A 19,217-nucleotide genomic window follows, 5' to 3' on the forward strand; every position below is an offset into this window, starting at 1 on the left:
CAGTAACACTGTTAGTGCAAGCAGGATGGCCGGCAGTAACACTTGTTAGTGTAAGCAGGACGGGGATGGTCGAAGATAAAGGAGAAGTAAATCAGTTCCTGGGGTGTGTTTTGATGTTTGGCTGCAGGTCAATCTAAATGCTAAGAGCTAATTAAAGCCGGGACAAACAGACCATCCTTGCGTTTATATTTAGATGCTTTCCAGATAAAGAAATCTCCATCCGAATGCTTAATGTTTGCTGTGGAACAGATAACCCACAAGGAGCGGGATTAAATCAGTTACGAGGTGCTGTTTTATTGCCGTGTCTGCACTGCGTGTGTGCCAGCAATTAACGCTGCTGAGAGCGCCTGACGCTCCTTAAATACCCCCGAGCGCCTCCTGGCTGCCGTCACGTGACTGAGAAGGCCCGGCCCTGCGGTTTCCCATTGGTCAACGCAAAAGAGGACAGCGATTGGTCGGTTTCACCTTCCCCCCTTTCCTCCCTCCCGCCCTCCCCACGTGAGGGGGCGAGTCACGCGATTTCCGGGAACCCGTCAGGAAGGGACATAAACAAAACAAACCCCAAAGCCGCATGGAGGGTCCGGGCCGGAGCGAGCGGGGCGGCGCCCCCTGCTGAGCCCACAGCGCTCGGTGAGTGCGGGACGAGGAGGGGAGAAGGGGGGGGAGGCGGCTACTCAGAACCCGGCCCCGGCCGGCAGCTGCGCCCCGAGCAGGAGGGAGGGCAGCGCCGAGGGCTCCGGGCAGCGCCGTGTCCGCCGGGCCGGCCTTGTGCTGGGGGAGCCGCGTCGTGTCGGTACGGGGGAGGCGGCGCCGGGGGGAGGAAAGGGGCGTGAGGCGGAAAAGGGGTCCGGAACGAGGGAAAAGGGGTGTGTCTGCCCGGAGCGGAGGAGCCGTGCGGTGTGTGTGTGTGTGTGTGTGTGTGTGTGTGTGTGTGTGTGCGCAGCTGGCGGCGCCCGGGGGGGCTCCGAGCGGGGCTGTGCGGGGCGCGGGCTCGGCGGCGGCTGTCAGCTGTCAAGGGAGCGCTGCTGTGAGCGCCGGGGGGCGGCCGTGCCTTCCTCGCTCCTCGGAGCGGCTCCGGCCGTGCGCTGCGGAACAGCTCGCTTCTCACCACCCGGCGGCGGGACACGGCCGCTCCTCCGGGCTGGCGGCCGCCTGCCCTTATGGCTTCACCCGTCGGAGCGCCCGGAGCGGGCGGCGGTGTCCGGCTGCGGGGGGAGACGGGGCGGGACCCCCCTGCTCGGCCGCAGGCTTTATGTAACCGCCGGGGTGTCGCGGAGCTTCATCGCGGAGCGGCCCGACCTGCCCGCGGTCCCCGGGACGGCGCTCTGCCCCTCGGGATGAGGGCAGCGAGACCCGGGCAGAGCAGCGCCCAGCTCCTTGCGGGGCGGCGGGGCGGAGGCAGCCCCCGGGTTGGGCAAAGGGAAGCGCCCCGCGCCCCTCCCGCCGCACTGAGGCCGGGGTAGGAAGGATCGGCGGCGCCCCGCGGGGAGGCGGTGCGGAACCGGCGCGGCCTGGAGGCGCGGGGCTGCGGCGGTCCCCTCAGGAGCGACGGAAGGGGGTTTGTTTACATGTTGCCTCAACCGAGCTTGAAAGGGCCGCTGGGCGAGTGAGTGGCGCGAGCGGCGGCCAATGGGAACGAGAGTCTTTGAACGGCGAGCCAATAAGCGGGCGGGGAGGGCGGGGCGAGACGGCGGCCGAGTTAGGCTGCGCTCCGCTCCGGCTGGTGGGGCGGCCATGTTGGCGGGGAGGTGTGTTAGTGGGTCAGGGGCGGGTGCGCGGCGGGGCTGGGGCCGCCCTGAGCGGGCAGCCGAGCGGGGCGAGGTGCGCTGCGCTCCGCCTCCGGGACTTCCCCGCTTCTGTGGGCTCCACCGGAGCTCGGTGTCGCTCGGCCTCCTGCCCATATCGGGCTCGTTACCGACCCACCACTTCGTGCTCCCATCCCCAGCCGCTGTGCCTGGTGTCCATCCAGAGCCACGTCCGTGGCGTTGCTCAGGGCAGCGCCTCGCAGAGCTGCTCAGACATCAAAGATAATTTAATGGCATCGGTTCAGTCTGTCGTGCTCCAATATAAACACGTGCTCGTTTTCAGGCTTCCCCATCCATCCCGCTGAGCAGCGCCAATCTGTCAGCGACAGCAGCTGAGAGCAGCTTGTTGGAATCGAGCAACAAAACAGAACCGGGTTCTGGTAGAGTTCACTTTCTAACAGCTTCAAGTGCTGTAAAGAAGGAGGGTTCAGCTTTGGCCTACAGTCCCTTACCCAAGTGGCTGCTTAGCATCCCTGTGGGGAGTGTCAGTTATTACTCAGCGTGTGTCCCTGTAGTGGCAGCCATGGGCAGGCACTTAGAAGCTGTGGGCTTTTACTTTTTGCACCTTAAATGAGGCAATAGGTTAGAATCAGAATAAAATGATAGACTATAATGATGGAAGACACCATAGACTCATAGAAAGTCCTGGCTTGGAAGGGGCCTATAGGGATCGCTGAGTGCAACCTGTGGCTCCGTACAGCATCACCCCAAATCCAAACCCCGTGTCTGAAAGCACTGCCCAGCCATCAACCCAACACCACCGTTGGTTTAGCAGCAGGGATTTCTTGTAGAGATCAGTGCTCAGCAATAGTTCTTTTCAGAGCCCTCTCAGACAGCCCATTAGCTCACTTGAACAAAATAATTGCTCTGTGTTTGGTAGGAGTGTTACCTGCTGAGGAGAGAGATGTGCTGCGGAGGCATTTAGCTGCTGAGCATCTCACTATGGCTTTCTAAATACCGAGAGCTGAAAAAAAACCCGCCCTTTTTGGAGCACAGAGGTTGGAAGTCCCTTCAGAATTAACAGCAATTGGGAATAAACAGAAGCTTGTGTTGGACTGATAGCGTGGTATAAACAAGTTGATCCCTTGGTTTCAGTTCCTGTGACTCGCACGTCTGCGTTAAGTGGTTTGTGAAACCTTACTGAAGGATCATGTAGAATAAAAGCTTTAAAAAGAAGTGCTTGAAAGTTGGCGTTACCTTGAAAATTAAGCCAGAAAGTTTCTGGCAATGTTAGCATTTAGGATCCAGGCCCTGCAGTAATACCTTCACCTTCCCTCGTTATGTCATGGTAAGAAAAGAATCCTCCTCCTGTTTTAGAACCTTTCTGTTGGTGTGTGACCGTGTTGGCTGATGGTGCTGCTGTCTGATTTCTGGCTTGCCCTCCTCGTTTCATCTTCTAACTCCGAAAGGCTTTTTAAATGAAGTACTCACTATAGTTCTGTCCAATGTAACGTGCTGCATTTCCCACACTTGGCCCCAAAGTAATAATAAAATCTCAGTCTTTGTTCCAGAATGTACAGAAAAGCCACTGCTTCTAATAGAACATCCAATTCTGGGCACAGCTGCTATAAAAATACGTAGGTTCAATACAATTGCATACATGCTTTATTTTTAAATCACTTTTGTACCTCTTGCATTGTGATCAGTTATTGATGCTGCTTATTTGCTTATGCAGTCATGCTGGTCTGGTACACCCCTCTGCAGTGAGGTGTTTGGGTCGGCATGGAGGGGTGCAGTGATCTCAGCAATGCAGTGCTGTTCCTTTCGGTCGTTCAGCTCTTTGACCCGCAGTGCTGTGTGTGCTGTTGGAGCCGGGAGGTTCTGTGTAACAGTGTTACTTCGAGGTCCTGAAGCCTGTCTGCTCTGGATATGTTGAGCTGAAACATAATGTGAGGGGAAGATCAGTAGAGGAAAGGGAATGAAGACAGGGAAGCAGCAGTTTCCGGCCCTGAAGGGAAGAGGTTTTAACAGAAGTGAAACAGTCTTTGTATCTTCAGTTCTTTTAAAAGGCAACGCTCTATCAGACTTAGGATCTGCACGTCTTGGGCAGCTGTTATTTATCCTTCGGGATACGAAAGGCAAGAAGCAGAATGTCTGAGGTGCTAGCACTGTGTTTTAGTGCCTGTGGTGCTGGCAGTGCTTTGCTGGGTGAGCAGGGAATGGCGCTGGGGCAGGATGAAGCTCAGGACCTACAGACAGTCTTGACTCAACTGCTACCATAAAAAAGCTCCATAAAATCCCGCAGTGCCCCTCTGAGCAGTTCTGTGGTGGGGAGAAAAGGAAATGTGTTGGGTTTTGCGTTTTCTTTTAAGTCTGGTTAACAACTGAAGATTAATGTAGAAATAAGGAGGGAACAAAAAAAACAACACAACACAAAACAACCCAAGAATGTTAGACGGAAACAAAACTAAGAAAAATATGTTCTGTGCTTGAAGGCTGAGCTGAGCAGAGCATGTTCTGTAATAGGAAACAGATTGGCACCAAGTGTGGCAGGAAAAAAAAGTTCGAAGAGGAGCTGAGAACCTGGTGCTCCTCTTTCTGAAGCATCCCGACACAGCAAAAGGTGCCTGGTACGTAATCGTTCCTCTCATATACGTGGCAGAGGTTGTGTGCTTTTGAGGCTGAGTTTTGGCTCTGAATGCTGTAGCCCAGCACTGACAGGCTCTCATGACGTGCTTTTTATTGTTGTTATTACTTGCCTGAAAAATGTAACTGTGACAAACGGCGCTGTGTGATGCACAGCCACTGCCATGGAAAGTGTAATTGTTGGCGTAACGTGCTTGCAACAAGTATTTAGCTGCTGTGATAATGGGCACTGTGCAGGCAATAAAATGGTATAGCTGCGCTCGGCGTGCTTTTCAGAGTGTGCAAAATGCACATCTGAATTGAGACAGAAATAGCAACTTTGGTTATACCGGCGGTACAAATGATTCATACAGGTGGCTGGGGAGGACTTTCAGACTCATCAAGCTGTAAGGCGGCGGTTTGGGTTTTTCTCTTATAGATATGGAGATAGCGTGTAGTTGCTGGGGGTGTTTCCCTCATCTGGGGAGATGGCACATGCCTGGTAAGTGCCATCTGTCTCCTTGATGCTGCATGCTTCGAGTTTAGGTCCTGCTGTCTGCCCATTTAAAGACAACTTCATCAGTAATGGCCTCTAATGAGCCTGGCATTAGAGCCTTGAAGTTGAGGCTTGCTGGGCACTGTGGGACCTCTGTTAGGCTGTTCTGAATGTGCATTTCCAAACAGTAAGTAAAAATACAGAGGATTTTTACTAGGATTTGGCCTTAGATTAAAGAATTATTGACTCTACGCAGCAATTTTGAGTTACTTCTTGACTTCTGGAGGTTTTATCCAAGCATGAGCTTTGTCTATATGCATGCCCTCATCACTGCCCTCGGTTCCTAAATGTCCAATGGAAGCAGGTGTTCCCGAGGCATCCTGCCCTTTCTCATGCTCAGGTCCACGAGCCAGCACTGGGCTACACCACCTCCATCCACTGCATGGCTGTGAGGCAGCCATGGGATTTCACACTGAGAATGGGAGAGGGCAGCAGAAGGTAGTAATGAAAGTTGTCCTAAAGTAGAAATTCCTGCTGTGTTTGTCTCTGGTAGTCTTGCTGTCGAGCTCTGCTGAAGATCATGTGCTTCATTCAAATGTCATAGGTAACGTAACAACCTGCAGACTTTCCATTGCAGGTGGTTCAGTTTGCAGCTGTGTTCCCTATCTGATACGCTCCTTTGACCTGGGAGAACATGGGCTGCCATTCTTACACAGCGCTATAAGGTTGTAGCCAGATCAGTTTAGGGAGGATAAAAAGTATTTTGAACATTTAATGTCTGTTTTCAGAGCTTGGAAACACCTCCAGATCTCCCTTGTCCTGACTCCTGGCAGCATTTGTTGGTTGTTGTCAGTAACAGTTAAATTGAATTCCTTTTTAGTAGCTGTGTATAAAGGACAGTGGAATTTCTGGAGGGACGTGTTCTGACCAAAACATAGCAGTGAGTGATAATGACAAAGCAAACTTCTCCTTTCGTTCCCCCATGTATCACGCAGTGGCCCAATGGATGGATGGTCTGCCACATGAATGCAGATGTTGTGGCTGTGACCTGGTGCTGGCACCAGAGAGCATCCATCTGATGTGCTATTGAAAAGACGTCAATCTGCTGCTCTCTATGGAAAGAAAGGAGGATGCTGCTAATGTATTAAATCTGGTGTCTTTCTCACCTCTTTCCTTGCATATGGGAAAATAGTTCATTGGTTTTAAAAAGCAGCTCCTTTCTCCAGCATTAGGCCAGCCTGCAAAGTGCATTTGTCATTCATGCCACATTTACAGCAGAAGAAGGACTAGTTTTGTGGCTGTGTAGTCTTTGCCATGCAGAGGAAGACGAGGTTGTTTAGGCACGTTGCCCTGGGATGCAAGCTTAGCTTTTAAATGTCACTTTAAGATAAGTGAAAGGAGTTCCCTGGATGCCTTAGAGCAAAAGGAAGATTGGGTCAGAAGGAATTGGCTGCTAATGCACCCAGGACCCTACGCAGGAGCAGCGTGCCTTGGCAGCAGCAGCTCGGTTTTATTGAGAGCTGTAATTTGTGCATGACTGGACTTGCAGCTTTTGTTTTCTTCTTTGTGCTCTGATATTTGAAAAGCAGTATGTTTCGATGAGTAAAGATGGGTGTTTTTTTGCACAGTATCTGATAGAATATATGCTGAATTTAACAAAATAGCTGAGATAGTATCTGAGAGCAGGAATAACCTCTGCCATGTGCTGGTGGGAGGAGGCAGCTCAGCGGCATAGAACACTTTTACTTTGCTGTTTGCTTTTCACAGTAAGCAGATAAACATAGCCTGAGCAGATTGCACTGAACTGACTGAGGAGCAATGTCTGGCGAAGAATTCTATTCAGAGAAACAAATGTATTTTCACTGTTAACGCTGAAAAACTTCAAGCGTGGTGCTGCTGCTTTTGGATTGTGGCCTTCTGATGGTTTTTTCTCTTAAAGGCACTTTACACAGCAGTAGGGGTATCACAGGAAAGCAAGGCAATGGGAAAACAACCTCTATGAAGCCAGCGTAGTTATATTAGATGCTAATTTGATACCAAGGATTCTCTCTTCCTTCCTGTCCTTCCTTTCCTTCCTTAACACATTTTTCTACTTCCTGTTACTTGTTCTGTTGGGCAGTTGGCTCTTCCTTCCCTACACTTCTGGACAGTGAGTGTGCTTGCTGCAATCCCTCTGCCGCTAGATGTTGCTGTGTGAGTGATTGATAGAATCTTATCTGAAGCTGAATGGATTCAACTTTTAAGAAAAGGAGGAGTCTTGTTAGTGGAGCAGTATCACTGCCTCTTCTGAAACTAATATTTGGAGATGTCTGAGATGATTTTAGGCTTTATTGGCTCGGTTGTATTAGTCAGAAAGGTTGTTAGTCTCTTTTGTGTCCCCAGCAATATGCTGGACGTTATTTCCAATTAGGCAGGCTTGGCTTTTCATGTGTCTGTGGAGTTCATGGTGTAGGTAGTGAGGAGAAAAGGCATCCTAATGTAACTCAGCCAAAAAAGGGTTTTGCAGAATCTCTGTTCTATCACACCTGTGCCCTTTCATTTGGTGAAAAATGGCAGGGGAGATAACCATCGTACATTCAAGCATGGGGAATAATCACTGTTCGGAGAGAATCTTTGTCTTTAGTTTACTTAGTCAGCTTTTTAAGCCTTGTCTTGTTGGTGATGGAACACTTATCTCCTTGGGCTTTGCCCTGTTTATTCTACACAGAAAACTGCAAACAGAAGAGCTCCGTAAGAGTGAACTGAAGTTACCATAAGGAAATATTTCATTACATGGATTGTGTAAACTCCCGGAGACAAAGGTAAAGCTGGAAAGAAATCTACAAGTGAATAGAACAAGAAGTTTGGAATTGGATTTGGGGAATCTGGGCTTGGAAATGCCTCAGGTAAGTCTGGAATGTTGCGATCGTGTTGGCTTCTGTGAATTTGCTTCTGTAAATTGCTTTCTTATTTTAAAAAAAATATGGAAAAAGCACACGAGCAAATTTGGCTGTCATCAATAAGGAGAAATTAGGAGAGGCTGAGCAGTATATAGTTTTTAGTGTCCTGGTGGTGTCTATGGTGGAAGCTGTGGGCTGCTCTTGGTGCTATTTGTTCACACAGCGAGCATCAGCCAGGCTGTCTACTGGATGGGGGCAGCTGCCTGGAGAAGGGCCCTTCCTTTCTGCAGTGGTTCACACAGGGGCGCACTGAAGGACTTCCCTGCAGTGCAGTGTTTCTCCCTTTCCAACCCTCAGGGCGAGTTTGTCTGAAAGAGAAATAGAGGTCTGGAAATTGAATGTAGCAGCAGCTTGCTTTGTGTCACTTGTTTGCATAGCCATCCCACACAGTGTTTGTTTGCAAAATTCTGCTTTGTTCTTAGGAGAGACAACCCTCTTGATTTAGTTACACTTTGCTATTGTTACAATCTCAGGTAGAAGCTTTACAAGTTCAAATGGATCCTACGACCAGCTGCCTTAGTACGCAGTGACTCCTAATAGGGTGAAGGCCTTGCCAGCAGGTAGTGTCTCTTGGTACTCCAGGGTCTTGCCAGTAATCACTTTCCTCTTCTGCAAGTGCTGATGTATCCCTAATCTTGGCAAACACCTGAGAGTTTCAAACTGACAAAACAGAATGCTCATCTGTGGGTAAACACCTTTCAGATGCCAGTATAGCACAAATTCAGACACTTGGATACAATAGTAATACTCGTGTTTTATTGAAGTAAAAAAAATATGCTTTTTTATGGGATGCTTCAACATTCTCTTTCAATTCTGTTGCAGCCCAGTGTGAGTGGAATGGACCCTCCTTTTGGGGACGCCTTTCGGAGCCATGTGTTTTCAGAACAGACTCTGATGAGCACAGATCTCTTGGCAAGCAGTTCAGATCCAGACTTTATGTATGAACTGGTAGGTCCACTTTCTGTGTGCACATTCTTCCTTCTCCTTGACTGACACGCTTAGTTCATGTAGTAATAAAGGGCTATTTGCTCAGGAACGCTGGATGGTTATTCATTACTGCTTACTATGACTAGGGTAGAGCCTAACTGCTTGTTAAACCTGGCCATCAGGAGTGGCTTGGTACACAAGTATCCAGTGGAGCTGTGTTGTTGTTACGTCGTGGTGATGAAGACTCTTCCTTACAAACCATCTTTTCTTCAAGAGCACTTGTGTGCTACTTCACTCAAGTTGTGGATGCAGGGGAAGCAAAATAAAAGTTGACTCATGAGCTGTTCACAATAGCACTTGTTTTTTCCTGCATGGGAAATGAAAGGTGGTAAACTTGAGTGATTTCTATTATTCACATAACAAAGTTTGACCTAGATTAATGGAAACCAGAATGTGTTGCCTGTGATTTTATTTTTTTTTTTCATGTTTTAAGTACATGAATATTGGTCCTATTCTAGTTTCTAATGACCAATTCAATAGCAGAAAAAGAATCCAGGGTATTTGACTTGTATTTCTAGCAACCTTCCCCCAAGGATCTGCTTCTGAACCAGGGAAACTAGGCTCCAGTCTGACCCTCAAAGAAAGGTGTTAGTCAGAAGCTGAGATATCTTCACATCACTGTCCTACTCTTCACTTGAATTAGTCTTAGCACGTAAGTTTAAGTAGAGAACAGAGATGATTTGATAGTACTTTTTTATCTTAATTGTAACTTATGTTATCTTGCACAGGACAGAGAAATGGACTACCAGCAAAGCTCCAGAGACAACTTGCTTTCAATGGAGGACTGCAAAGACCTTGAGAACTTAGAGTCTTTTACGGACATCCTGGACAAAGAAGCTGCTTTCACCTCCAAGTGGGAGCAGTGGGACACGTACTGTGAAGACTTAACTAAATACACTAAACTAACCAGCTGTGACATCTGGGGAACAAAAGAGGTGGATTATTTGGGCCTTGATGACTTTTCAAGCCCATACCAAGATGAAGAGGTGATAAGCAAAACACCTACTCTGGCTCAGCTTAACAGTGAGGACTCCCAACCTGTTTCAGATTCACTCTATTATCCTGATTCACTCTTTAGTGTAAAACAAAACCCTTTAAATTCTCTGTTACCTGGAAAAAAAATTGCAAGTAGAGCAGCAGCCCCGGTCTGTTCCTCCAAGAACATTCATGCTGAGGCACCTTTGTCGGACTATGTTCAGAAGGCAAGCAAACCTGCCACACAGCCTGCTTCCAGTACACAAATCATGGTGAAGACCAATGTGTACAATAATGAAAAGGTGAACATTCATGTTGAATGTAAAGACTATGTTAAAAAGGCAAAAGTGAAAATCAATCCTTTACCACAGAGCAGACCAGTGCTGACCCAGACACATGCGGATGCAGCAAAGGAAAATACCTGTTACTGTGGTGCTGTAGCAAAGAGACAGGAAATAAAAGAGACCCCACACAGCCACTGTACGCCTCCTATTTTGCCTTTTAAAGAGACTCAAGAACTGCTCCTCAGAGCACCCCAAGAAACTCCAGGACTTGTTGTGGGGGAGAGCAGTCTTTCTGCCAGCGCATCAGTGTCAGATTCATCACAGAAAAAAGAAGAGCACAACTATTCTCTTTTTGTAACAGACAGTGTGGGTGAACAGTCAGCCAAAGGAGAGCCTGAAGAAGATGAGGAAGATGAGGAAGATATTGAGGATGAGGATCATGATGAAGGATTTGGCAGTGAGCACGAGCTGTCTGAAAACGATGATGAGGAAGAAGATTATGAGGATGATAAAGATGATGACATCAGTGATACTTTCTCAGAACCAGGTACCAGCAATGTTGGGGTTTGTTAATACTGAGGTCAGTGAATTTATCTGCCAAGAGGGAAAGAATGCTTTTGAATGCTTTGTGATTAGAGATGAACACTTAAATTGTGAACGTTCATCACAGATTTTATAAGTGCTTTTCATAACATAGTTAATGAAAGGTACACAAGGCTTTTGTTTTCCCTGTTTTGGAAGGAAAAAAAAAGCACATAAATGGTGGTCAGAAGCAGAGGTCACAATAGGCAATACAGAAGATTGAGCTTGTAGCCAAAAGTCATAGAGCAACGACTGCAATTGTTATCTCCCTTTTTGTGTTTTGATGATAGGATGTGCAGAGCTTTCTAGTGCTTCGGTGGGCTGTGCTAAGGTTGTATCTCTTGATAGCTGGCACAAAATCATAGTCTGAGTGAAAGTGTTTCCTAATTACTTAAGTGCTTCTGTGGTTATAGAACCATTTCTCAGTGGTTTCCAATGGCGATATTTAGTGAGTCTTCAAAGAACATGGAATTCTTCTTTTCTGTGAGTAGAAATGGAGCATTAACACCAAAAATGAAAGCTAACCTTCCACTAAAAGGTAGCAAAGTGGCAGCATTTTATGAAAAGAAAATCTTCAGGGACGGGACCGTAACCAAGTATTAGCCTAATTGTAGAAAGTGTTATTGTATTCACATTTTATACATGATCTTTAGTAGAGCATAAGAATTAAAGTATTCAGACATTTGGCAGTGTGTAACGCTGGGGGGGGGGAAGAAAAACAGCTGAAGTATTCCCTTTTTAAAAGGAGCAGCTTCCCTCAAGCACGCTGTTGTTTGTCATAAAGAACTCTCCGATTAAATTATTTTCTAAGTAGATTTCCCAAGCTGGCGTTAAACCTGTTAAGCATTGTGCTCTTTATGTTACTTTTTCATGTACACAACACATATATATTAGCATTTTAAAATCTCTTCCTCCCTCCTTCTGAATTGAGCTCTCTACTTTCTGAGGTCTGAGTAGCTATTAAAGCTCCGTGCTGCTTGCTGTGCCACACAGCGCTTTGCAGCCCACGGAGGCTTGTTGCACAGAACAGCTGGTAATCTTGAGAAAGAGGTGTATGAAAATGTTGGGCTTTCAGCTGATAGAATTACATTGCCTACTTGCTGTTTGTTCAAATCCTGATGACAAGCTCTCGCCTTCTAAACAAAACCACGTGGTGCACTGCAGCAATCAAAGAGTTTGGCTTGCACAAGTCCATGAAACCTTTCACCTCGAGTACAGTGGTATTATCAGAAAGCATCCGCAGATGTTTTTGATACATCAGGAGGTAATGTCTCCAGATACTTTAATTATGCCACTCACACTCTTATGTTTTACCATTGCAATAGAGGTAAATACTGTGGAATAAGCTTCTACAAAAGGGCATGGCTCCGGAATACTTAACCTTTCATGTCTTCACTGAAACCAAAGTCAGTTACTAAGTTTAGAGTGACAATAGGACAAAAGCTTTTTGTTTGCTGACCTTCTGATAGGCGTATTTTATACACAGTCAGCTTTGGTTTATCCTTTTTGTTTTGGGAATGCACGATGCACTTTCTTAAAGCACTGGAGTTGGTGTTTTCTGAGGAAATACGTAGGTACATTGAACTCCAGGGACGTGGGAAAAATAACTGGATGTGATACTGGATGGTAACAAAGCTGGTGCTATTACTGGGATACAGATTTAGCAATTTTGGTCCCATTAAAGTTAATTTGTTATAGGAATGATAAGCCTGGGCCTGTTTCAGCACTTAAACTTTGTTTGCCGTTACTGGTATTTTCCCTATCTAATTTAGCAGAAACATGTAAATGCTGCTTCTGCTAACAAGTAGTCCAGAGATTCCAGAAATGAGAGATGCAGCAGTTAATTCAGTTGTTAGAAGCTCTGGGGAAGAGAATTAAAGGGAAACGGCCTATAGTGACGAGGAGATGACATCATGTGAAGGAGTCTTGCTGTGTGTTTGGGCACTGTGCTACCAGGAGCAGTTTGATGGAGGTCACAGTGGTTAAATAGTAAAGAGAAGAGGTTATTTGGGTTTGCTTTGGTGTTGTTCTTTTTGCATTTAATCAGCTACAACGCAGAGGTGTCAGTCCCGTTCTCTGTCTTTCTTAATTCAAACCTTGGCAGATTTTAACCTAAAACCTTGGTAAGGGTTGTGAGCAGACAGCCCTTAGGAGTGGCTTGAAAAGTATATGGAGGAATTGTTTCAGATTTCACAGAAGCTCGCCCAAGAAGGTGAGAATGCTGCGTGATATTTGCTAGGAGGAGAATTCAGGGAGGATGGATGCAGTGCAGAAGAGATAAATAGATTTGTTGTGGTGCTGTGTGCTGCAGAGCAGGGCAGGACGTTGTGCACGGAGCTGCTCCAGGTAACTGTAAAATGGTAGCAGGTCAGTGTTAGACTTGCAAGGCAGGATGCATTAAGTCAACATAATTCAAGTAGCCAATTTAATTATGGTTTGAATAAGCAAACAGGAAGTCTCGATTTTAACCTCATTTTACATTTGTACACATCAGCTCTGAAAGGGATTTGTTTTCATTGATTGGCTTAACTTTGCGTTATCACAAAGCTGGGCTGAATTTATACCTGCCTATATAATAAGTAATGAGTTTCATTGCCTAACATATTTTGCAGGTGGAAGGCAAGGGAGAACATTTGGATATTTATGCCAAACAGCCTTTGGGTCCAAGGAAATGATAACTGAAAATATGTGCAGTACTTGAAACTATATTTAATGTAAATCACCATAATCACTTTGACTCTACAAGAAAGAAAAGTGTTTCATAAAACATATTTTGTTGCTTGATTTTTCCTTTAAAACGCTATCCTGTCAATAAACCAGAGAATCAAACAAGTTTAGAAGTGGTTGCATCCTTCTGTGTGCTATTTGTGGTTGGCTTCTGAGCTGAGGGAGAGTCAGACCAAAGCAAGCAAGTTTGTTTTTCTTCTTTCAGCTGCTTTCTCAAGTGCAAACAGACTAATTGCATGGACTGTGTTAAAACAAGGAAAGCTTTTAAAATAAAGAAAGCATTCTTTGTGCTGCTGCTCAAAGATGGTGCAGAGCTGAAGCATATGGGCCCAATGCAAATTGCACTTAGAGTCCATTCAGTGCTTGGGTTTTCCTGAAGCTTCATCAGTGTATGTGATATTTGAAGTCTGTTACAGTGGTGATATGATTATGGTGATTGTGTCGTTACTGCTTCTGTATATTCTAAGAACAGTTTGTCATGTGCAGTGCATTGTAATACATCTCTAAAATCGTGGATAGCTTTATCATGGATCATTTGTTTTCGCCCCACTGAAGACATGAAGGAAAGATTGAATGGGTTGTGTCTTGAATCCTTTCCATTTAGATGTTCTTTTCTTGTGGAACTGGGTCCATTCCCCATTCCTTCATTCTAACAGAGATGGGTAGCGTGATTTATTTCTCAAGGGTATATAAGCTTAAGGTAGAGCAACATTTTTGCTTTATTTATTAGCCTTTTGCTAATCCATCTTTTTTTTTCTTTTTTTTCTTTTTAATCCATTTCTATTTCTATGCTTTTGATTGGAGATAAGATGTGGAGGAGAGTTAGGATTATGTTTCTGCAAATGAATGGAGAACACTAACAGCAGAGGGGTGCTCTCCAACAGCTGTTGTCTGCTGTACAGCAGTGAGATGGAGGGGAGAGAAGCAGCAGAGCTCAAGGGGTCAAGAACCGGATGGGGCTTTCCGTGCATGAATCATTTGTCTCCATTCAGCTGATGGAGCACCATCACTGCCTTGGTGTCTGTCCCTGGTTTTAAAGCAAATACCCAGTGGTAGCTGAGGCTGAAAACCGAGTAGAGGAGATAATGTAATACAGGCCATTTTTTCATGTTTGAGTGTAACACTTGGTCCACAGTTAGAAGGCTAGGAACCGTCTTAGAAACAACTACATGAACGATGCAATGCATTCTTTTAGGGTATGAAAATGATTCTGTGGAGGATTTAAAAGAAATGACTGCAATAACCTCTCGAAAAAGGGGCAAGCGAAGATACTTCTGGGAGTACAGCGAGCAGCTAATGCCATCCCAGCAGGAAAGGATGCTGCGGCCATCGGAATGGGACCGAGATACATTACCAAGTAACATGTACCAGAAGAACGGTCTGCACCATGGTAAGAATAGAGTCCTAGCTACAAGTCACAGTCTGTCACACGGGCACCTTCAGTAACCAAACTGCCCTGCCTGAATTGCGATTCCAGTCACAAGTTTTGACCCTGAAAATAAATCACTAAAACACTGAAAGTCTGTTGCTTGGTGAGCTGAGTTCTGTGCAGTGTCCAAAGGAAGGCACAGTGAGGGTACAGTAATAACGTTCAGTGTGGTTTCTTCCAGAGGAGGTGGATGAATTGAGGCTTGTAACTTCTAAAGGCCTTCAGTGGCAACCCCAGGAGTTCAGAATTTTCTCAGTGTGGTACTGTAAACATCTGGGGTGGGTCTCATGACTGATACTTGCCCCTGGCTGTTACACAGTTTCAGTCTTGCTTTTGTTAAAGTAAGCTGCAAGTGGCCTGAGGTGCCAGGTTCAGGTTAACTGCAATATGAACTAAAGGACAGGCAGGCAAGAACCTGAAGCTCCCTTTTTTTTTGTTCTTCCCTCCCTGTTCCTCCCACCCATGTCAATGTGATACAGTGCAGCAGTTACTTTTCTGTGAGTAACCTATTTATTAAAAATACCCTTGCAGGACCTTAGCCCGGTAGGTCTAATAACTGGTTTATTCCCATGACTTTCTGATTACCGACTTGTTCTACTTTAAACACAGCTAACATCACTGAGAACAAGCCGCTCATAGGAATAATATTTGTTTTCTTGTCACAGGACCTCTTTGGTAGGCTTGTTCCATTTGATTGTGGCTCCGAAGGAACAAAATTAATCCAGCTTCCCTGATTGCAATGTTACATTCCCTTACATCTGAAAATAATCTTTAACATTGCAGTTTAACTTCAGATAAATGAACAGATTTTTGTATTTATTTTATAGATTTTTTTCTTTTTTTTTTTTTTCTGGGAAGAAAACTTCTTTCTTTTTCACATGCTTGATTTTTACACCCTTATCTTGTAGTCAAATACCAGTGCCTAAAGCCTCCATCGCTAATCATTGCTATGAAGCCTTATATCTGTGTTTATTATAGAATAACAGATGAACAGGACTTCAGGACTCAGTCTCACAAGCCACCTGTAGGAGCAAGTACCCTTTAATGGTGCTAAATTATCAGCTCTCTGCTAAATAATTATGGCGCAGGTTTTGTCAGTCTATTATCACTTGCGTACAAGTATCTGTAACCACTGGCATTTTTAATAGAAATCTAGAAAAAGACACAGCAGTAGCAAAAGATCTTAATAAGGATTTTGTCTTGAAAGCAAATTTCCTCCTTGAAACCAGCTCTTAAATAGCTTCAAATGTATCTAAAGAAGGTTGCCTAGCCTTTGTGTAGGTCATCAGTACTCGGTCTCTAGAGCCTCTCTTAATGCTGAGCTTTTAGAATAAGATGATTTGGGAATTGAATCAAGTTTACTGTCCAAGAGAATATGTTGGCTGAACATATGAATTAGTAAGTTACCGATGGGGCAGAATGCCTGTACATTTTTCAGCACAGTTGTTTGCATGCTGTCTATCACATCAAGTACATTTCTAGCCCAGCCAGCAGAATTTGCTCTTATCTGATCTGGATATAATACGAATTGTACAAAGCAGTTTGTCTGGAAATGCTCTTTCTATTGTGAAAGGCCACAGAGATCACAGTATGCCAGACCATTCTCTTCTGACAAACAATGGAACTTAAACTGCACCAAAAATAATGCATATGTAAGAACGTTTTTTCGTAGGTTTGCCTGCCTATTGTGCCACCTACCACCCACTTTTCTGCATATTCAAAACAGGTAAATACGCAGCAAAGAAGTCACGGAGGACTGATGTAGAAGACCTGACTCCCAATCCCAAAAAACTTCTACAGATCGGTAATGAGCTGCGGAAGCTGAATAAGGTGATCAGTGACCTGACGCCAGTCAGTGAACTTCCCTTAACTGCCAGACCAAGGTCAAGAAAAGAAAAGAACAAGCTGGCTTCCAGGTAACGTATTAGTTAACACTCATTGGATGAGTAAATTTGCGTTACTGCAGTCGGACGAATAAGGCTAATTTTTGTCTTGAGATCCTGCTTCAGTGTGGCAGTCCCTATTGATGGGTTTATTACCCGTGTATCAAAAAGCGGGGCGACTGGCACTGTGGAGATGTAGTTTACCTGTTCCTTAGCAGGTAATAATGCACTTCTACTGGAAGCTGTCTCACTTAGCTGCAGGGGCAAATTATTGTTGCAGTAGTCAAATCCACCAATGTAAGCAAATACAAGTAGTAGCGCGCTTGAAGTGAAGATGAGTGAGTAGATATGTGTCTGGGAGCATTGGTTGCTAAGTTGGTGTGGCTAACTGAAACGGATGCTCTTAGTATTCTGGAACATTTGTTAAAATGTTCTAATTCTTCCACTCTTCTTGCTATAGGGCTTGTAGACTAAAGAAGAAAGCCCAGTATGAAGCCAATAAAGTAAAACTCTGGGGTCTCAACACAGAATATGGTAAATACAACTCTTCACATGTTAGTTTTTCTTATGTTCTTAAGGCAAGTCTGTGTTATCAGTGTGTGGACAACTGAGCATCTCTTTTGTTCCTGGGCGAATGCGGTGCATGTCTAACCGAGGTCTTTTCTTTGCAGATAATTTGCTGTTTGTGATCAACTCCATTAAACAAGAAATTGTTAATCGAGTGCAGATACCTAAAGATGACAGAGGAGTCAACATGGAACAAAGGTTGAACATACTTATTAAAGATACCCTCGGTAAGCAGAATTTCTAATGTATTCACCCGTATGTGAAGAGACGTCATCTGTGGTATGATAGATCACAAACTGGTTCTGGAACAGAGAAAGGAAGCGCTTCCTCATTACTGCTGTAACCAAACCTTTTCTTTGGTTACTGACCATAACGTTCATTCATTGGACTTGTGTCACTTCTAAGAATGTAAAATGCGTATGATTAATAGTAACCTTACAGTGCATTTTCTTACCCTCTGTTTTCAGGACTTCCTGTAGCTGGACAGACATCAGAGTTTGTGAATCAAGTGTTAGAGAAGACTGCAGAAGGAGACCCCACAGGTGGCCTTGTAGGATTACGAATACCAATGTCAAAAGTTTAAGACGTGACTTCACCCGTTCTCATTGGTCACATTCTTCCTGTGTTGTCAAGTACTTCATTGTAAATTGCATTCTGGTCTGCATGTCAGTTTAGCATTACGTAAACACTTACAATTAGGTTCCATTATTTTTAAACAACAGCGTAGGAAAAAAAGAAAAAAAATCAAAGCATGGAATAAAATGCCTAGTAGCATTTTCGGAGCATAAATTAGGGAGTTCTAAAGCTGCTTTGAGACTGCATACAGAGATGAGGGTTCTTTTGAAAACTAAGTTCTAGGACCAGACTTAGCACTTTTGTTGTAGAAGCATATTTTTGCTAGTAAAGTTATTTCAGCGTATGCCAGACGTGGTGGCAGGTTTGTGCTCCAGGCAGAACAAGAGGAAGCGTTTTTGTTTTTTTGCTAAAGCTGACGATTCAGTTTTTTGTTGTTGTTGTTTTCTTGTTTGTATTTGGTCCTGTTTGCCGTTTTGAAACAATTGGGTTTCCTTTGTTCTCCTTACAAACAGTAAGCTTTCTTTGCAACCATTCACTTGTACATAGCACACGTGGCTTCAGAGCTGCTGTGCCATAGAAACTTTAATTTTTTCTGAGCTTAATATAGTATTTAAATGTCTGTGCAAGCAAGAGAAAAAAAAAAACAAAAGTATATTCTTTGTGCCTTGTATTTTGAGGGGAGAGCTATCAGTGTAAGCTGGTAAAGTTTTGTATGAAGAAAACCCCGAGGGGAAAAAAACAAACAAACCAAGATGTACAGATGGTGAGATTATAGGTTTTAATGTATTTGTTCCAGCTCTTAAAATTTTTTGAATGTATATAGGAATATGTTGAAAATGTAGATATATGCCACAGAGTCTATGTATTGTATAAAAGATGGCTCTAGAAAACTCTATTTCGGTACTTTGGCCGGAAGAAAACATATACTTGCACATTAATGCGATTGTTTATTTTTGTACCAAAGACAAATGCAACTGATATGGCGAACTGCCAGTCTAAGTAAAGTTTTGCACAGCTTATATGATACTGTACTGAATGTAAAAACAAATGAAAAAAAAAAAAAAACACAAAAAAAAAACACACACACAAAAAAAAAAGAAAAACAAATGACAAGGTCAGGGTTAGGGATCTTACTGAACTGTGAATTTTTTTGTTTGGGTCCAATTATCTACAGAAGGAGCATTCATACATAACAATATTATTTTGCTGTTCTTGTAGTTCGCTTCCATGGTAGATAAGTTGGTGGCCGTCTCGGAGTCTTTAAATCTTTTTTCTCTGCACTTACTGTAGGAGATTTTAATATATTTGGATTTTAGTAAGCTATTGGTAAAATAGTTTTCAACTTTGAGAATTTCAAAGAAATCTTTAGCTTGTTGTAGTATACTTCCAACAAACAACCAAA

The 19,217-nt window shown here is 44.5% G+C and overlaps 1 protein-coding gene across 1 annotated transcript; it reads left to right on the forward strand.

Annotated features, from left to right (window-relative positions):
* Nucleotides 1–502: 502 nt before the first annotated feature.
* On the forward strand, nt 503–18,854 carry CREBRF (CREB3 regulatory factor). Its single transcript, XM_072347982.1, has 9 exons — nt 503–630; nt 7,574–7,751; nt 8,628–8,753; nt 9,521–10,598; nt 14,556–14,750; nt 16,516–16,705; nt 17,133–17,206; nt 17,344–17,466; nt 17,707–18,854. The coding sequence occupies exons 2-9, from the start codon at nt 7,743–7,745 to the stop codon at nt 17,820–17,822; spliced, it is 1,911 nt and encodes a 636-aa protein (XP_072204083.1). The 5' UTR covers nt 503–630; nt 7,574–7,742; the 3' UTR covers nt 17,823–18,854.
* Nucleotides 18,855–19,217: the final 363 nt, after the last annotated feature.

Source organism: Excalfactoria chinensis, chromosome 13 (genome assembly GCF_039878825.1).
Source record: "Excalfactoria chinensis isolate bCotChi1 chromosome 13, bCotChi1.hap2, whole genome shotgun sequence".
Taxonomy (NCBI): Eukaryota; Metazoa; Chordata; class Aves; order Galliformes; family Phasianidae; genus Excalfactoria; species Excalfactoria chinensis.